At 39.3% G+C, this 18,230-nt stretch overlaps 2 protein-coding genes across 2 annotated transcripts in view; one reads left to right on the forward strand and one right to left on the reverse strand.

Moving 5' to 3' along the window:
* LOC109473255 (endothelin-converting enzyme 1-like) overlaps nt 1-13,225 on the forward strand; it is a 28,839-nt gene extending 15,614 nt beyond the window's left edge. Inside the window, exons 14-20 of the mRNA XM_019773132.1 lie at nt 1,328-1,379; nt 3,571-3,638; nt 5,784-5,914; nt 6,207-6,278; nt 7,303-7,398; nt 11,942-12,015; nt 12,228-13,225. Coding sequence (XP_019628691.1) covers nt 1,328-1,379; nt 3,571-3,638; nt 5,784-5,914; nt 6,207-6,278; nt 7,303-7,398; nt 11,942-12,015; nt 12,228-12,327 — 593 coding nt within the window. The 3' untranslated portion in view covers nt 12,328-13,225. The remainder of the gene's footprint in view (nt 1-1,327; nt 1,380-3,570; nt 3,639-5,783; nt 5,915-6,206; nt 6,279-7,302; nt 7,399-11,941; nt 12,016-12,227) is intronic.
* A 98-nt stretch (nt 13,226-13,323) lies between these two features.
* LOC109473259 overlaps nt 13,324-18,230 on the reverse strand; it is a 58,114-nt gene continuing 53,207 nt past the window's right edge. The window contains exon 8 of the mRNA XM_019773136.1: nt 13,324-16,016. Coding sequence (XP_019628695.1) covers nt 15,892-16,016 — 125 coding nt within the window. The 3' untranslated portion in view covers nt 13,324-15,891. The remainder of the gene's footprint in view (nt 16,017-18,230) is intronic.

The following is an 18,230-nucleotide window of genomic DNA, read 5'->3' on the forward strand; positions in this document are numbered from 1 at the left end:
CTCACTATAGATTACATGTCTATTTTCGTTTTTTAGTTCTTCGCGGTTTCTTTTTTATGTGTACAGCTGTATATTGTATGTTCAAAAGTTGAGATATGAAAAGAACCCCGTGAGCTATGGAGACATGTATCATAACTAGAAAGGTCAACATTTGCTCGGGAGCAAATGCAGCAGATGGCTTCACCATCCCCCATAACAAAAAAGGACCTATCCCCTCCCGCACACAAATGGGCTGTTCCTAAATCACCCCGTCCAAAATGTGCAGTGTTCCAATAGTCTATACCTCCATGCAACAATGGAATCTTCCAACGCCTTCTGCTGTTGGAATCTAACTACGTACTGCGTTGCATCAAGTAACAACACTGGCCTATATAACTTAGTCTTGGAGTTCTGGATCTGTGTAGAAAGAAAGGAACACATGGGAGCAAGATTCTGTGGTGCAGCGACCAGTATAACTGTTGTAGTCTGGAAGCTATCCATTTTTTACCAGAAAAAAATGTGAGTGCAAGGATCCCCGTTACGAACAGATGGCACTTAGGCTATATAATTGGTGGTGACCAAGAGCACCAACCTACCTAGTACAAAAGCATTAAAAATCAAAACTGCAGTTTGATGTAGAAAAATCTTCTCATAGTCATACCATTTCACTGCTAAGAGGGATACATATTGTTTGATGTAGAAAATAGAGGATTACTTATTGCTTGTGTCATGTTTCTTCTCCTTATTCTGACTTTTGGATTAAATGTATTCAACATTTGTCAACAAAATGACCTGAAATTGGCAGATAGGAGGGGCAAATACATGTACCTGCAGATTTGTTTTTTTAATATGAAATCATTAATCAATTTGCTTTTTGCTATTTCCTGACTAAAAAAAACATAATTTGGGATGCTGTGCCTTGCCCTAATGATCTGAATTTTGCTATGATGGTGCATTGGACATACATGTATTCCCACAGAACTTATTTCAGATTTGTCATACACTAGTTTGAAATTGTTCCTTTGGAGATTTGGGGATGAAATTTGGTATGGGGGCAACTTTTGCACTTAGGGAGAAGGCAACTGGTAATATTCCATTTAGTATTTTGAGAGAGATTGTTTTTGAATGCATGGGAGGTCAAATTTTAAAAATTCTATTTTGAGTTGGGTGATAGTCCATTTTTTGGTAGAAGAACTAACCTCTCTGCAAAAGGTTGATGATCATATAGAGCTGTCCTTCTTTGCATGAAGAGGAAGATAGAGTGGAGTATATACTGCAGTTGCTAAAAATACTGTCTTTCTAGTTTTGAATCCAAATTGAATTAACCAACAGTTCATCTTTCCCATAGTTTTCCCGGCTGGCTTGCTACAGTTCCCTGTGTTCGAATCTTCAATGCCAAGGTGTGTACATGTATGGAAACAGTGTATGCAAGGTATGTACATGTATGGAATCAGTGTGTGCAAGGTGTGTACATATATGGAAACAGTGTGTGCAAGGTGTGTACATATATGGAAACAATTTATGCATTAATACCATGCAATGTGTGTACATGCATGGAAACAGTGTGTGCAAGATGTGTAAATCCCGTTTCTCATTATTAGCCATCCCTATGGCCCTTCCCTTCAGCGCTCTCGAGTCACCATGTCTAATGTCATCGAGCTATCAAAATACCATTTTGACAAATGACCCTCCCTTTAAGATTTGCCAACAATACTAGAAAGACATTTCATGCCTTGACTACATCCATCATCATCATTATTGATACGGTTCTTTGCCCATTCTTGACTCTCTACTCTCACTACTGATACCCTTTGTGAACTCTTGTCTGCCACCATGTTGCTCATACACCTTTACATGATTGTATGTAAATGTATTACTGTATTAGAACTGTATTGTATGGTTATTGCTATCCCTGAATTACATAATGGAAAGAAACATTACTTATATGCTGAGTGAATTATATCATAAAGTGATCAATCTTACACTTGTACTACATTTTTACTTTCCTCCACTACTTTATCATCCTTCCGACTGCATCCAACCAACCGATCACACAAACCAAAAACATCCTTCCTCACATAGTGCCTCATATCCATTTTGCACCTATGTATATAGCTACTTGCAAATATACTGTTAATATTTGATCATGTGCACTCCCTTCATATATGTGATGAAACAAGTGCTTTTGAAAAGCCGGCGTTTGCTGGTGTAGTATTTTTGCACAACAAAATCGTATGCAGCAAATGTGTTTTTTCTTTGAAGTGATGATATGACTTTTGATATAAATCTTGCTCCCCTACATACGCATATACATTTTGTGTGTTAGTATGAAGGGGTTTTCATTATTGGCATGTAGGTAGTTTAGTTTAGATTTTATTTTAATAAAATACACATTTTCCACAATGGTTTCAATACAATTCACTCAAGTACACACAAAATCACTTCCACTTGGAATATACAGTTCCTGGCAAATTCTCGCAACATAAAAATAATACTTTTATTGAATAAAAGACCGTATTAAGTACTACTGGTGAATTTTATGACCACAGACTGTCCTGGGTGCTGAACTGACTGTTCAGCTGAAACGCTAAATTTATTACAAGGACGGCATTTTTTTTTATGGAGCTCTAAAAATAAGGTACATCATACATGTACTTCTCGCCCCCGACGTCTACCTTGTTTGCAAAATCGCGGACCACTGTCGACTCCGCGGCGGATGCCAAGTTCTCAAACTCCTACGTACTACATGTAAGTACAAATTCCCATCGGGGCAATAATGATGATCAATCCTCGATCGCCGAGGGAAGGATAAATTTCCCTAAAATTATTACTATCAAGGTCCCCAAGCACGTATTTTGTAGCGTAAATCCGGACATTTTGCGACTAATCTTTCAGAACTTTATCGCCGAAAAGACACTAAAAACAAATAGAAAGCTCGGCACACGACAGCCGCAAGGAAATGCCATTTGACCCCTGACCTTTTCCACCGTCTTTGACTGACCTCCGGGTTTGGCTGACTGGCCGCGCTTCACAGAGCCACTATGTTTTTGCCCGAGAAATACCGCCATTCTGAATACTGTACATGTACATGGACCCGCACACAGGGCATGTACACAGCTAAGGGTTTTAACAATAAATATTACGCACACCAAGGAGGTTCCTTGCGCTCACACATACTAGTAACTGTTACATTACAAATGTATGTCCCCTGGCGAGCATAGGCGGTGCTGCAGGCAATTAACATAATATGTGGCCAGACGAACAGTGCGTATTTTTTGCCAGTTTATGACTCGCGTCAGCAACATTTTAACGTGAAATCATATTATAAAATGTATCCCTTTGTCAGACTTATTGCTGTGTGAGCTTTTTATATTATTGTAGCACAGTTTTAGCGATTCGAGCATATGAGACCGGAAAGGACTGTAGGAATAGGAGCAAGGCTATGGCATAGTCCGATGAACGAACGAAAGATCCAACATCTGTCCAAGGATCGGTCCAAGGTTCCGAGTCGTCTGATTGCGTTTGCGACCGTTAGCGGTCTCAAACGCAAAAAGTCTGACTCAACATTTTGTCATTGCTATACTATATTAGGTGGATGGTGTATGGAGCTATGGGCAGTATCTTGGGAAGGGAGATCATCAACTCTGTGGATGAGTTTGGTAAGTTCTTTGGTGTATTTGCTAGCAAATTTTGCTAGGCTAAGCGTTATTTTAATTGGATGACGTTTATAATTATGTGACAATTATGTGAATATGGATGTAATTTCCATAATTGATGGGGAAATTCTATAAATCAGCTGCATTCCATCATAGGACAATTGAAGCTTGTGACATTGGTAATTGAGAACGAGATAAACACAGGCAGGTATTGATTATGTAAATGAAGACATAATTTGCATAATTGATGAGAAAATGTTATAATTCTGCAATGATAACTGCCTGAAATTTCATACTAATGGTATTTGAAAGTTCAGTGAAGGTGAACATCATTAAACATAATGTATTCAAATTAGGACCTCATTTGCATAATTTATGAGGAAATGCTAGAATGGCATTGTTTATTAATATAAGACTGTCTTTCGGATGAGAATATGATAAACTGATATAATTCATGAAAATCCTATTTGCACAATCAGGGCAATAACGTATAATTTGTCAGCCATGAAGATTAACATCATTTGGCGAAGGTATGAGATTGGGGAACTCTAGTTCATATATAAAATGCATTTGCTGTAAAAATATACATTGTATGTTTTATTATTGTTTTATTATTACCTTCGTCAAGAATTGGAGAAGGTTATGTTTTCGTGTCCGTGTGTCTGTGTGTGTCTGTGTGTCAACAGCATAACTCGAGAAAGCTTAGATGGATTATCTTGATATTTGGTAGGTGGGTAGGTCTTGATGAGAGCTCGAACTGATTAGATTTTGGGCCCCCTGGCGGCTTGTCATGGTACTGCAGCTGAACTTCTGGTTTTGATATCTCATGATCCAGACATGCTAGGGTGACGAAATTTGGATGGCAGGTAGCTCTTCTGCTGGGGAAGAAGTGACGTGAGTTTGGGCCCCCTAGTTGCTTGCTCTAGAACTGCAGGGGGGTTTAAAGGACAAATGTTTAAAGGAGGATAACTCAAGAACCGATTGATGGATCATCATGATTTTTGGTGTGTAGGTAGCTTGAGTAATGCTTGACATAATGATATTACAATTATGCAAATATGGATGTAATTTGCATAATTAATGAGGAAATTCTATTAATCAACTGCATTCCATGATAGGAAGTTCAAGCTTGCAACATATGTTATTAACAACGAGAGAAACACAGGCAGATATCGATTATGCAAATGAAGACTTAATTTGCATAATTAATGAGAAAATGTTATACATTTTGTAATTGCATAGTGGTAACTGCCTGGAATTTTATACTTGGGGTGTTTGAAGTTTAGTGAAGGTAAACATAATTTAACATAACTTATTCAAATAAGGACCTCATTTGCATAATATATGAGGAAATGCTATAATGGCATTCTTTGTTAAAATAAGACTGTTGGTGGAGATTATGATCAACAGATATAATTCATGCAATTGCGGATCCTATTTGCATAATCAGGGGGATTATTACATTGTATATAAGTTCTTATTCATAAAAGCTAACATCATTTGGCGAAGGTATGAGATCGTGGAACTCTAGTTATAATTATGAATTCCTGTTTGGTGTTCGGTTTTTACCAAGACTCTTTTAAACCTCCTTTGGTTTACCTTTATTCTGAAGGCATTCTATTATAGGGCCTTACCATTAGCCTGTCAAAGTTTGACTAACCATTGAGCCCAGACTTCTCTTGAATTTATCACAAACTTGCTAATAACACTAGTGTGAAGATGTGAATTCTAATTAAAGTTATTTTTCATGGGATGTTCATGAGGCTAATTGGATGCAGTCTGGGTGCAGGGTGACTGCTAATCCCGCCGGACGCACTTTGTTAAGTGAAATTGATAAATATGTACGTTGTGACCATAAAAAAGTAACCTGGTACTGAAGATAACAGATCTTTCAAAAAGTTGAAATTCAGCGATTTCAACATAGCCGTCTCGAAATCTGAAAAGTGACATTCCAAAATTAAGGTGACCAGTGTTGCATGCTGATGATGCGGATGCTACTTCCTGTCGATGCTGAACAAACCATCCCCTTTGCAATACACCAATTTTAGGGATGTTTTGGGCTTAATGATGTGTAGCCAGGTTAACACGAAGGCAGGTGCAGTGTAAAGACCAGGGACTGGCAGAGGTTCAATTTCCTTACCTTTCCAGGTGGCAGATTTGATGGCCGGGGACAGCTGAAAGATTGGTGGAGTAACAAAACTAAACAGGACTACAGCCAACGAAGGGCATGTGTTAGTGGCTACTGGTCAACCTTTTCAATCAATGTTTTTGATAGAGAGGTATGTTTTATGAACATAGTTCTTTCTTTCAAGATTATACATGTAACATTATATGAGAAATAAAACCACAAAATTAAAAAAATGGCACCTGTCTTCGTTGATCAATAAAATTATGTTATAATAAAATAATATTAAAATTTAAAGGTTAATTCTTTTGAATCATTTTCAAAAATCAGAGAACCAGCAAGAAACCAAATTGGTGTGGCCTCAGTATAGTTCTGATTGATGGGTTACTTTTTAGAATTCCAGAATGAAATGGTGTTGCTACCTTTAATACCCCACGTCTACATAGATTCCCATTATAGGAAGCAGGGTTGCGCAAAACCTGATTGCTGAGATGGGTGGTGTGAGGCAGGCATTTTATGTGAGTATCAACTACCAGTAACTGAGTGTTCAGACTAATCAGTATAATGTAGAAGCCTATATACTGTTGAATCAAAACAGGAAAGACATTTCATCTATCAAAACATGTCAGGATGTTATTGACGTCCATCTACAGTGACGTGGATGCTTCTGTGAAATATGGATGTTTTAGAATTATATTTTCATGCTAGATTCGTGATGCAGGAGTGATAAGAGAAGGCGAAATTTATTGCTATTCCAGATCTACAGATAACTGTTGTTGGTAAGGTAGAGACTATACTAAAACAGAAAGTTAATGTATAGAAATGATGCTAACTACTGGTGTTCCTGGGGATGTGGCGGTTACAAAGAAAACAACCCTGACTCCCCAAGCCACAGACCAACTGCGACACGCTTGAAAATTAGCACGTGAGCAGAGGTCACACTACTGGAGGGCCATACTTTTAGCATATTTTATCATAATTTTTATTTGATTACATTTTTTCCAAGTAGACTTTGAAAGGTATGAAACTAAAAGCATTTTGCTCAAATTTTTCAGCATTGATCTACAATGTAAGACCACACCACTAAGTAAGTCTACTGGGAATTTGCTGAGCTGAGTGTACGTCTTTTTTTTTCATTTTTGGGAAAAAATTGGAGAGGGAAATTCTGAGAAACAAGTATTGATTAAATTGGTGTGGCACATTGGAAACTGCTGAAGGTCAAGGCATTGTATCAGGATGTTGGACTGGGAAGAATGTCAAAGAAGGAGTCTGGTCAACTTTTGATGTATTGATAAATGGAAAAAACCTATTTGAAATCAGCCTGACACAATAATGTTTGTGAATCCTGTTTGGGTTTAACAAGGATACCAGCAGTTCATGAAATTTTCTTGTTTTTTATACCACCTGCCCAGTCCAGTAATTTCCTGTAAAAGTTTAAAAGAAATGAATTGTTGTGACACAATAGTTTCCTTTCTGGCATTGATTTAAGGGTAGAAATAAAACTATCAATATTACATAAAACAAGAATAATCTTGTCCCCAGGCCTACAAAAACTGGGTACAAGAGGCTGGAGAAGAACAACTGGTCTCCAGCTTGGACATCACAGCTGACCAAGCCTTCTTCATAGCATATGCACAGGTAAAGTGACTTAGTGTTATTATATAATAGTGTTATATCACTAAGCCATGACCAAAACTAGAGGTCGAAGATCTCATGCCTTTGACAGAGGGACATTGTTCAAGATAAATGAACATGTGTATAATTCTTTACTTTTTTAATAATCAATTTGATTAACAAGATGAAAAACAAGAATCTCTGTACTCCTTTTTTGTATTCTACGGAACACCCTGAAAGGGTTTGCCACAGATTTACAGACGCACCGCCACCCGTGTTAGCCCCCCTACGTTATTTGATTTTTTACTGTTACTGGAAAAAAACTGCTGCAAGAATTCTGCTTACTGTATTATGATCAAAGTGTCACACCAGTGTCGCAAAATGTAATACGATGTGAGGAAAGGAAAGATTCAGGGTGACTGCTAATGTTTAGTGGAGATTTATTGCTGTTTTTATGACGAATACTAGAGTTCGGAGGACTCATGCCTTTGACACTGTGATATTGTTTTAGTGGGTGTTGTGTGTGTGTATAGTGTAGGTTTTTTGAAGATGATTATCGTAGTTGGTCTTGAGGTTGAAGCAACCACCTTCAACAAGTTGAAGATTCTGTTGCTTTTAAACTGGTGCGTTGCTGGGAAGGAACACCAGTAACCAGACTAACAATAATTTAGATGTTGGCCTTAAACAGTTCTAGGGAGGGGAGAGGACTGCCTTAGAGGTGAGATCATTCCAGTCCCGGATTGTCCGGGGGAAAAAAGATGTTTGCCTGTGGAGCATTCTGGTTGGTGGGACTTGGTCACAGGGGTGGGAGTGTCTTGTGATCCTGGTCTGAGTCTTAGGAGTGGGCCTAGTCTCCATGTCGACAACCAGTGTGACCCTGTGTGGAACTTGTAGAAGGTTACCAACCTGGACAACCTACGCCTCTCCTGGAGGGAAGTCCACTGCAGGTCTTCAAGCATGTTACTGACACTGGAGGTCTGTCTATAGCACTTAGTGACCCAACGGGCGGCTCTGCGCTGAACTTGTTCTATCCTTGTAATGTCCTTGGCCGTGTGGGGGTCCCAAACGGGACATGCGTACTCTACTATTGGCCGGACCAGGGTGAAGTATGCTATCTCTCTGACCCTTTTCGAACTGGCCCTCAAATTCCTTCTCAGGAAACCAAGTGTTTTACTGGCTTTATTCACAATGTTACCAATGTGAGCACTCCATGTGAGGTTAAAAGACCATCAAGGCAACCGAAAGCAGATATATTTGGGCGCACGCAGTTGTAAACAACGCCGCCATTTTGTTGTTACTAGTGATAGTAACTCCTAAATACTTGGATTCCTTGACACTACACAGTGTATGACCATGGAGGTGGTAGTTCAAAGGGGCCCTCCTTCTGGTGATGTGAAGTGACTGGCACTTTTTCGGATGAAATTCCATGAGCCAAGTCTGCTCCCATTTTGCAAGGTGTTCTAAGTCTCCCTGTAGTTCTTCCTGGTCCCTTGTGGAGCATATGGTTTTGTGGGCCAATGTGTCATCGGCAAATAGAGGAGCGACTGCGGACAGGCCTTGAGGGAGGTCATTGATGTAGAGGAGAAACCTGACTCTACAGGGACAAGACCTGAGGTTGAGCCCTCCACCACCACTGCTTGCGTACGATCCGTCAAGAAATTCTGGATCCATGTTTTCAGCTGGCCTGTAATACCAAAGTAGTTGAGTTTGTGAATAAGCAGGGAATGACATACCTTGTCGAAGGCTTTGCTGAAGTCCATGATCAGAGCGTCTGTTTGCTTCCCCTGCTCTAGATCATTTGATATGTCTTCCGCGAGCCCAAGAAGTTGAGTCTCACATGAGTGACGGCGTCTAAAACCATGCTGTCCTGGACAGATGATGTCATTCTCCTCTGTGAATGTCATAATTGTACTGGTGACAATGTGCTCCATGATCTTGCAAGGGATGCTTGTTAAAGAAATGGGCCTGTAGTTTTCCGGGCGATAGCGTTCCCCCTTCTTGTAGACTGGGGTGACGGTTGCTGTCCGCCATGCAGTCATGTGGTACAACACCTGTCTCTATGGAAGACTGGAATAGGAGAGTCAGTGCTGGGGACAGCTCAACGGCTAGTTCTCTCAGCAGCCTCGGGCTGAGGCCGTCAGGGCCAGGGGCCTTCCGGGGGTTTAGATTCTGTAACAGCTTCCGCACACCGGGCTCAGAGATGGTAACTGAGCTGCAAGTCGGGGCATCAGACTAGTAGAGTAGTGAGATTTGTTCTCTGTCGGAATTCTGCCTCCGTAAATGTAATTTTCTGACTGAATGCACTTTGGAATTGTTTGTTAAGTGCCTCTGCGCGGTCCTTTGCTTCTGTTTCTTCATATTGGCTATGGGGGTCCCGTGGCGGCTGGTTTGCTCTTCGAACAGGCTTTCAGTATGCGACCAATAGGCTTGACGTAGACGTCACTGGACTAGACGTTTAAGCGCTTTCATCTGGTCACAAACTGGAGTATCACCGGTCTTTTTCCAGCGCTTATAGAGTCTGTCTCTGCGGCGAATAAGACGTCGTGTGGTGTGGTCCACCCAGGGTAGTTATAGTGGTCAGAGAGTCCTTTTGTGAATGGAGCAACATACTATTTCCCAAGCCTGTACCATGTCTTTCTACGAAAATACAGATGGTAGAATTTGGCAAAAAGGAGAGAGAATTGGCCTGGGAAGTCTGGCCGCGAAAGGTTCTTTTCTTCAAAACTTCAAAACAGCAAAAACTCCTTCAACTAAATTATTCTTCTATACAGCCGGCGTAGTTGAAGCGTGCAATGTCCAATATACGTTGAAAACAATTGCACTACAAAATGTTCACACAAAATGGCCAATTGTTGTGATGGTATGTGGTATGTAAGATAAATGGGTTCCTCCCATGAGTCGCAAATTGTATCTCTCTAGCGGGCTAACTCCCTTTAGTGGCATACTATTCCCTTTATTTTGGCCATTTTCTACTATTTTTCCAACGATCCATGGTGCTTGGACCTGGCCATTGTGTACAGTATACCAACTTTGTTCCCGCGATTAAAACACATTCCATATGTTTACACTGGGGGCCACAGTGCTGTCAAATTAGCGATCTTAAGCACGCCCCTGCTGGGGAATGTTGTTTCAACAAACAACCATTCAAAGAAAATGTTTTCGGAAGAAAGCCACTGTTGACAGCTTCCTGTCTGTAACTTGAACCAAAAAAACCAGACCAAGACTTCGCCTGCCCTTAAAATATTCAATCACCAAAAGCCCACTACAGTAACGTACGGACCTCCCACGATGACCATTTCCGAACTTGATATTCCTATCGTCAATGGTAACTTGCTCACAAAAAAATCGTGAACATCCATTTGCGACTTCACGAATTATCCTGCTAACAACAATAACGACCAACACAAAAGGTGCCCATTTCCGAACTTGACCTTCCTATTCTCAACGGTAACTTGCCAACTAAAAATCATAGACAACCATTTAAGGATTCCCAAGTTACCTGGAGTACAACAAAAAACCCAAACACAAAAGGTCAGCTCCAGTCACGTAAGAAAACCCCCCCCCCCGAAGCCCATTTTTGGCCTTGATGATGCCCATCACTAAGACAACCTGCCTGCCAAAAATCGTGAACCTCGGACCATATCATCAAAATTTATCATGCATAATCTGCCAAACAGTGCCAAAATGATTTCATAGCCTTCTCGTCGAAGGCAACAAGACTTGTTTGTTGTTATACTATGTTATTTAATTCGTGTCCTAACATTTGTATTTCTACAGTTAGTATATTCCAAATCTAGGCATCTTGTTTTTTTTTGCCCTTCATGTATTTTATTGCGCTTTCGCATTGAATTTAAGGTCTCCACTGGACGTCATCCATAAAAATTACTTGGAATGGCCTTAGGGAATGACCTGACGCATGTCCAACATTTAGTTATAGGACAGCCCCTCAATTGTAGCTGCTGAAGTTATAGTACAGTCCCTCAATGTAACATTATTCGATCCCATCCCATTATGTGGTTCCCCAGCCATGGCCAGCTGTCAGCTGCCTCCAAGCAGAGGTTGGTGGGGGAAGAGCGTTATTTCTTAACACAAAAGGTCCGCTGCAGTGACAACGGGACCCTACACGAGGCCCGTTAACGAACTTAACCCTGGTCTCAACAACAGTAACCTGCCTACCAAAAATTTTAAACATCAATTTACATATACAAAAGTTATTCTGCTAACAAGCCACAAACAAAAGGTGCACTAATGTAAAGTACGGATTCCCTACGAAGCCCAAACTTTCACTTGACTTCGGCCTCAACAACGGTAATCTGCCTGCCAAAAATCATGGACGTCGAATCATGCCTTCAAGAGTTATTTCGCTTATTTCGCAGTCACCCACAATACTGTGAGACGATTCCATAGTCTTTCTGACGAAGACAAATACACCTATGTGACAGCTAGTAAATAACATTGGACAAAAGTTTAAATGTGCAATCCAACACACAAATGGATTTGTATGATAACCGTGGTATTAGGCAACTGAGGATTTTATGAGTGTCCTTTTGTCTTCTCTTTCTTGCAGACAAACTGTGCAGTGAACACACCTGCTGCCGACTATAGTTGGGTATCCAGGTTCAATGTGCCACAAAACCTCAGGTAAATCTCACCTGACAGGCATGCCCCAACACTATTTGCTGCATCAAGGTCGAGAGTGTGAATGTTGGCTATTATGTGTCAAGTTAAGACAGATTACAAGTTTGTGAATGTTACTTTGCCTCTATTGGCATCCATTGAATCTTTCCTATATTGGGTATTTCATACAAATTACCATCATTAATAGCTTGATAATACGTTGCATTGTTTGGCAGGGTGCAGGGAACTCTTGCCCACCTGAAGGAGTTCCAAGACACGTTTCAGTGCCAGCCTGGAGACCAGATGTTCAGAGAGGACAGATGTGATGTCTTCTAGTCAGACATGGAGAATGGCACAGATGTGGCGCAGTGAGGGTTGTGGGCAGCATCATTGGCTGTACCAGTTGTGGTATAGAGCAAGAAAGCAATCATAGCATGTTATTGTTACACAGTAGTAGAAATTTTGGCTTGCAACTTTACTCTTAGCTAAATATCGTTTTCCAATAGTCATATTTTCTAAGGTTACAATCATATAAGTATAATGCCCCGGTGAATGTATTAATAATTAATTAAACATAACTATATGGTAGTGTGACTTTCTTGTGCTCTGATTTGCAGATATATATATTTCTATTAGCATAAGGCCACAGCAAGTTAACTTTATGGATTATATCCTCAGCAGACTTCAAATCTAATGCGATAGAGAAAAAACAAGACGGGCACAAAAAAAGATTCCTACATTTTCAGATTTTGAGGTCATGAACTTCGTTAAACAAGAAGTTTTCTTAATCCCTGATGGTCTCTGAGTGTATAAACTGCCTACCAGAACACAGGGCTCAATCACTGACGGAGTGACCCATAAACCTAACTGTCCCGAAGCCATACTCTCCCTACATGTATATATTGTGCCATCCTATTACGCCATCTGTTTGTCTCTGAAACAGCTTTGAAAAAAGAGACTATCAAATGAAAGTTTTCAGTAATGGTACAAATGGTATCGACTCGCAAATCAGCTTCTGACTTGCATCTAATTATGTCAAGCATCACTTCAGCTATCTACGAACGAGAAATCACGACAATCAGTCAACTGGTTCTTGAGTTATCCTCCTTCAAAGATTTTTTCAACAAACGAAACACTGTCCTGAAGCGACTTGTTCTGAAACGTTCCTGCAGTTTCAGAACAAGTCGCTAGGGGGGGGGGTCCAAATTTCGTGACCCTAGCATGTCCAGATCATGAGATATCAAAACCGGACCTTCTGCTGCAGTACCAACAAAAGCCACCAAGTGGCCCAAATCTAATCATTTTTAGGTCTCATCAAGACCTACACCCCTACTGACCTACCAAGTTTCATGATAATGCATATTAGTGAATGACTGAATGAATGGTTTATTCGTTTGTAGTAGTAAAACAACAAGAAGCATTTCACAGTCCGCCGACTGTACATATACTTAAAATCACAATTCTTAAATACACTAAAAATACTCATATTTACAAACCGCATTTAACAACAATATTTACAAACAGCATTTAATAGGAATTAAAATTTACAAAAAGGCCTCTGTGCTGCACGATCCTGAAGTATTTGAATCATTCAGCAGTCTAGCAAAGTATGGGATTGGTGAGTTGGAATATCCTCAAAATGTCAGAGTTTCTCGTGTTTCTGTTATGGACATTTCCCACTCTTGGCAGCAGAACTGCTGAGTCCAGTTTCCTTGCAAACTTTAGACACAGGTCAGTTCAGTGTTGAAGTGTCCGGAGGTCAGTGTCCTTCAGGGATGTGTCATAGGTCATGTAACGGTCTCCGAGGATGATGCGGAGCGCTCTCTTCTGGACTCTCTCCAGACGTACAGACTGTGATGACATCAGCCTAGAGTGCCAGACAGGTGCACGATATTCCAACGACATTCCGGACTTACGTACAACTTGGATTAGATTGTCAGTTGTAAGGTTGAATCATTTCAATTTTCTCAACATGAACAATCTGCCATATGATTAGATTTCGATACCATTTTGTCCACATGTGATGTCCTTTTTAAGTTCGCCTGTAAACAACCCCAAGTAAACATGTAACAGGCACGATCTCCAGCTGTGATCCATCAATTGTAAGGACAGGTGGGGCAGGGGGCAGTTTCATCCAACAAAAGACCATTACTTTGCACTTGTCCGCATTCAGTAACCAGTCACTAAACCTGTCCAGCTCACTCTGTAGAACAGATGGTTTGCTGTGGTGGCATGACTCGGCCATAGAGAGGTCATCGACGTATTTCGATGTATTAAGCTTCTAGATCTTGAGTTATGCTGTTCACAGAGCCTGGTTCACAGACAGACGGACAAACACTACTGAAAACACAACCTTCTTGGTAAAGGTAATTAAAGGCTAAAAGATATAAATCAGACATTTGGCTTGCCAATGGACACTTTGACCAGAAACCAAGGAAGACAACAAATTTTTTTTTAACATCAGAGGCATTTTGACTTGATTATAATTATGGATGACATCAGCATGCATGAAGTTTTTGACCAAACTGCCAGCAGGCCAATCCAAATAACTGAACAACTTGTTCATGCCTCTTTGTTGATAAGTGGGTTTTGTTAAGTGGTAAACATAGTGATCAAAAATACTAAATATGAATTACTACAGATGCAATTATACATGAAGAATTGGAAATCAGTTAGAGGAAACTATTCCACCTCATCAGTGGGCTTCAGAATACTTTCCCTATGTGATTGCTACAAAATTTTTGTCTGGGGCAAAGACTCAGAAAAAGATAATACCTATATTTGAGCAAATCCTAATTACTTATGACAAATTACATATTAATAACATGTAAGTTTTACACTGAATTCTATTATCAAACTGAGACTGCCACCACATTCACAGTGATAGCATTTCCCCAACACCACCACTTCAAAACTACATAGCTGCCAATGCATTGACTCCAATATTAAACAACCAATCAGAAATCAAAAGGAAAAGTGTTGCCATTCAATTTAAGTTTGTAATTATTTTACAAAATTGCTTGTATTGGTGAGTTCAACAATATTGTCCCCTTCTAGACTCTTACACGTGAGTCATCCTACCCCTTGTGATTGCACAACACTGGTAGACTACTAGTACATGTACATGTACATGGTATATTTAGCTACTACTGTATCATGATGAAAAGGAATTAACAAAATATGTATATTGCCATATGCCAGTAAGCAGTATCCAATTTACATGGCCTGCCTGTCAGTGTAAGTGTAATCCACAGCCACTTGACAGAACTTTGTAATACCACATGAGTACACAATTAAATCCATAATGCAACTTCCTGACTGTGTATCGTTTTTCTTGTCATTAGTAACTCTACAAAGGAAGTACATTGTTTCAACTTTGTTTCAACATTGAAACATTGTCAAATAAGGCTGTTTAATCTGTTAATTTACAGCACTGGCAATGTTTATTATTTTTCAGGACAAGTAAGAACAACACATCGACAAAAAATTTAAAAATATAACGTTATACATATTGAATAGCTACAATAACGCATATTAAAAGGTTTTCTAATTGTTTAGAAAAAGAATTAAAACCAATTGCACCTTCCCTTTTATCATTTATCATAAATATATCTTGCAAAATGTCCACCCAAATTCGCCAGGCTAGGTGAAATGTTTTATGATGTTTACAGTAAAAGCCACTTAAAACAGAAACAGAATCAACCTGCCAATAATCCTAGTTGTAGGACTTGGCAGTAGTGAATAAGAAAACCTCAACTTTGATAAATTGTACATGTATATTACAAAATTAGCAACTGATTGAGAACTAAAACCTAGTGTGGTCTTATGTACAAATGTACATTATCAACTAAGTAATTAAAATAATTGATTTATATGATACAAAACAACCTATTCATACTCTTATTGATTATCACTATCTACATCTGATTCAGAAAACATGGCGTTGTACAACACTTCTTGTTGGTTCAACAGGTGATATCTGGTTGTCTTCTGTCTCAGCAGATCAAACTTTTTTCTGATAAGGCCTACAGGGAGAAGACAAGATAATTCAGTTCTTTCCCCCATTGCTAAATGACATTCACACTTAATTCTATATGGCATTCACACTCATACGTGTTACATGCCATTCACACTTTCCCTGGTGAATGAAATTCACACTGACTGCTGTCCCTTGTGCTAATTGACAATCACTCTGATACTGAAAAGGACCATCACATAAATACTACAGCTGTCACTCGTGCTGAATAACATTCAAACTTATAACAATGCCCCAAGTGATAAATGGCATTTATAACAGGAGTTCCACAACCTCATACCTTGCCAAATGATGTTAATAACTATTCTGACTGATGAAATTATATATTTTTCTTATTGATTATGAAAATAAGATCATTTCATTTCCATCATGGATTATATCAATTGATCATAAGGCCACACCAATTTAATTTGTTGGTTCTCGGATTTTTTCAGAAAAAATATGAAGTGACAGGGCGAAAAAAAATAAAAATAAAAACAGGCCTAGGCATCCTATTATAGGCTTAAATGCTACATAATGAGCCATGAAGTCAACACAAAAGGCTGGGTTAAAATTTAAACATTGAATTTTGAACTTTTAATCAAACCACTGCAATGATATATGGGAAAACTGTAACAACTAGGAAGAAAAGAACTTTCCTCAACTGTTGGGGGCAAAACATGAGCATTTTTCAGTTGATTCAGGACCAGAATCAATTTTTTTTTTTTTTGCAAATCAGAAAAAAACGAAGAGGCGAATCCGAGAACCAACAAATTAAATTGGTGTGGCCTAATAATCATTCCCCCAATGACAGACTTATTGTAGCTATTAATAGGCTATTCTAGCACTTCCTCATACATTAGGCAAATGAGGTTATGATTTGAATAAATTATGTTTATTGATGTCACCTTCACTTAACTTCCAAATGTGGCAAGCATGAACTGCCTGGCAGTTACATTGTACCACTATGCAATTACAGCAATTTTACAAATAAGGTCTTCATTTACATAATCTGTATATTATGATGTATACATGTACCTCTCATTCTCAATAGACCTATTACATTATTATGTCACAGTTTGCTTACCGCAATGAATGTTGGGACAGTTTGTGGTCAATTGATGTTTATATTGTACAGGTGTGTGAGGTGGTGTAGCGTTAACGTTGCATATACTACATGTTCTTTCATCTACTGTCACAACTAAATAACCCATTATGGCATGTAATGCTGTGTCAACAAAACTAGACTCAGCAAAAATAATAAAAAAACTGACTTTGAAAACTTGAAATGATCTTTATTCTTTAACTGACCATTCTAGGTAAACAAACTGTGACTGTAATAATGTAATAGGTCCATTACATGTCACATGTGTTCCATAGGCCTATTATGGAATACAGCACATTTATAGAAATCCCTCATTAATTGTGCAAATTAGCTCCTCATTTGCATAATTATTATCTTATTATGTCAATCATCACTTAAGTTACCTACGTACTGAAAATCATGACAATCCGTCAGCCGATTCATGAGTTATCCTCCCTGAAAGATTTTTAAACAAACTGCACTGCAGTTTTAGAACAAGCTGCTAGGGGCCCAAACTAAAGTCACTTATTCCCTAGCCCAAGAGCTATCTACCACCCAAAATTCATGACCCCAGCATGTCTAGATCACGAGATGTCAAAACTGGAAGTTCTCCTGCAGTACCTAGGATCCATCCACTGTTTCTCTTGTTCAACCACACACACACTGCCCCAATCATCACACATCAAATCACTGCTTTCCCTGGCACTAATTGGCATTCACACTGATACTACTGTTCTTAATTAGTGCCATAATGTCACTGCTGTCCCTGGTGCTGATTAACTTTTATTCTAACACTGTGTTAAAAGACATTCACATAAATACTGCTGTCCTTTATGTTGAATGACATTCCCCTCAACACTGCTGTCCTTTGTACTGAATGTCTTTCACACTCAGTTCTGCCACTAGTGCTGAATAACACACCTATCCCCACTGCTGTCCCAGAATCAGTTTCACTCTCAAACAGTCTCATACTGATGTCTGGAGCTGTGTGACATTCACAATGTGTATTCATAACAGCCCCCACAGCTACCATAAAGGTTTCTAAGTACCTTTTTTAAGTTTGTACTTCAGAGGACTTACCTGGTATGCTTAGCTTTTCCTTAGGGGCCTGCTCCCAGTCCTTGACTGTTTCCACTTGTT

This window comes from Branchiostoma belcheri, unplaced genomic scaffold (genome assembly GCF_001625305.1).
Source record: "Branchiostoma belcheri isolate BF01 breed outbred unplaced genomic scaffold, Haploidv18h27 scaffold298, whole genome shotgun sequence".
In the NCBI taxonomy this organism is placed as follows: Eukaryota; Metazoa; Chordata; class Leptocardii; order Amphioxiformes; family Branchiostomatidae; genus Branchiostoma; species Branchiostoma belcheri.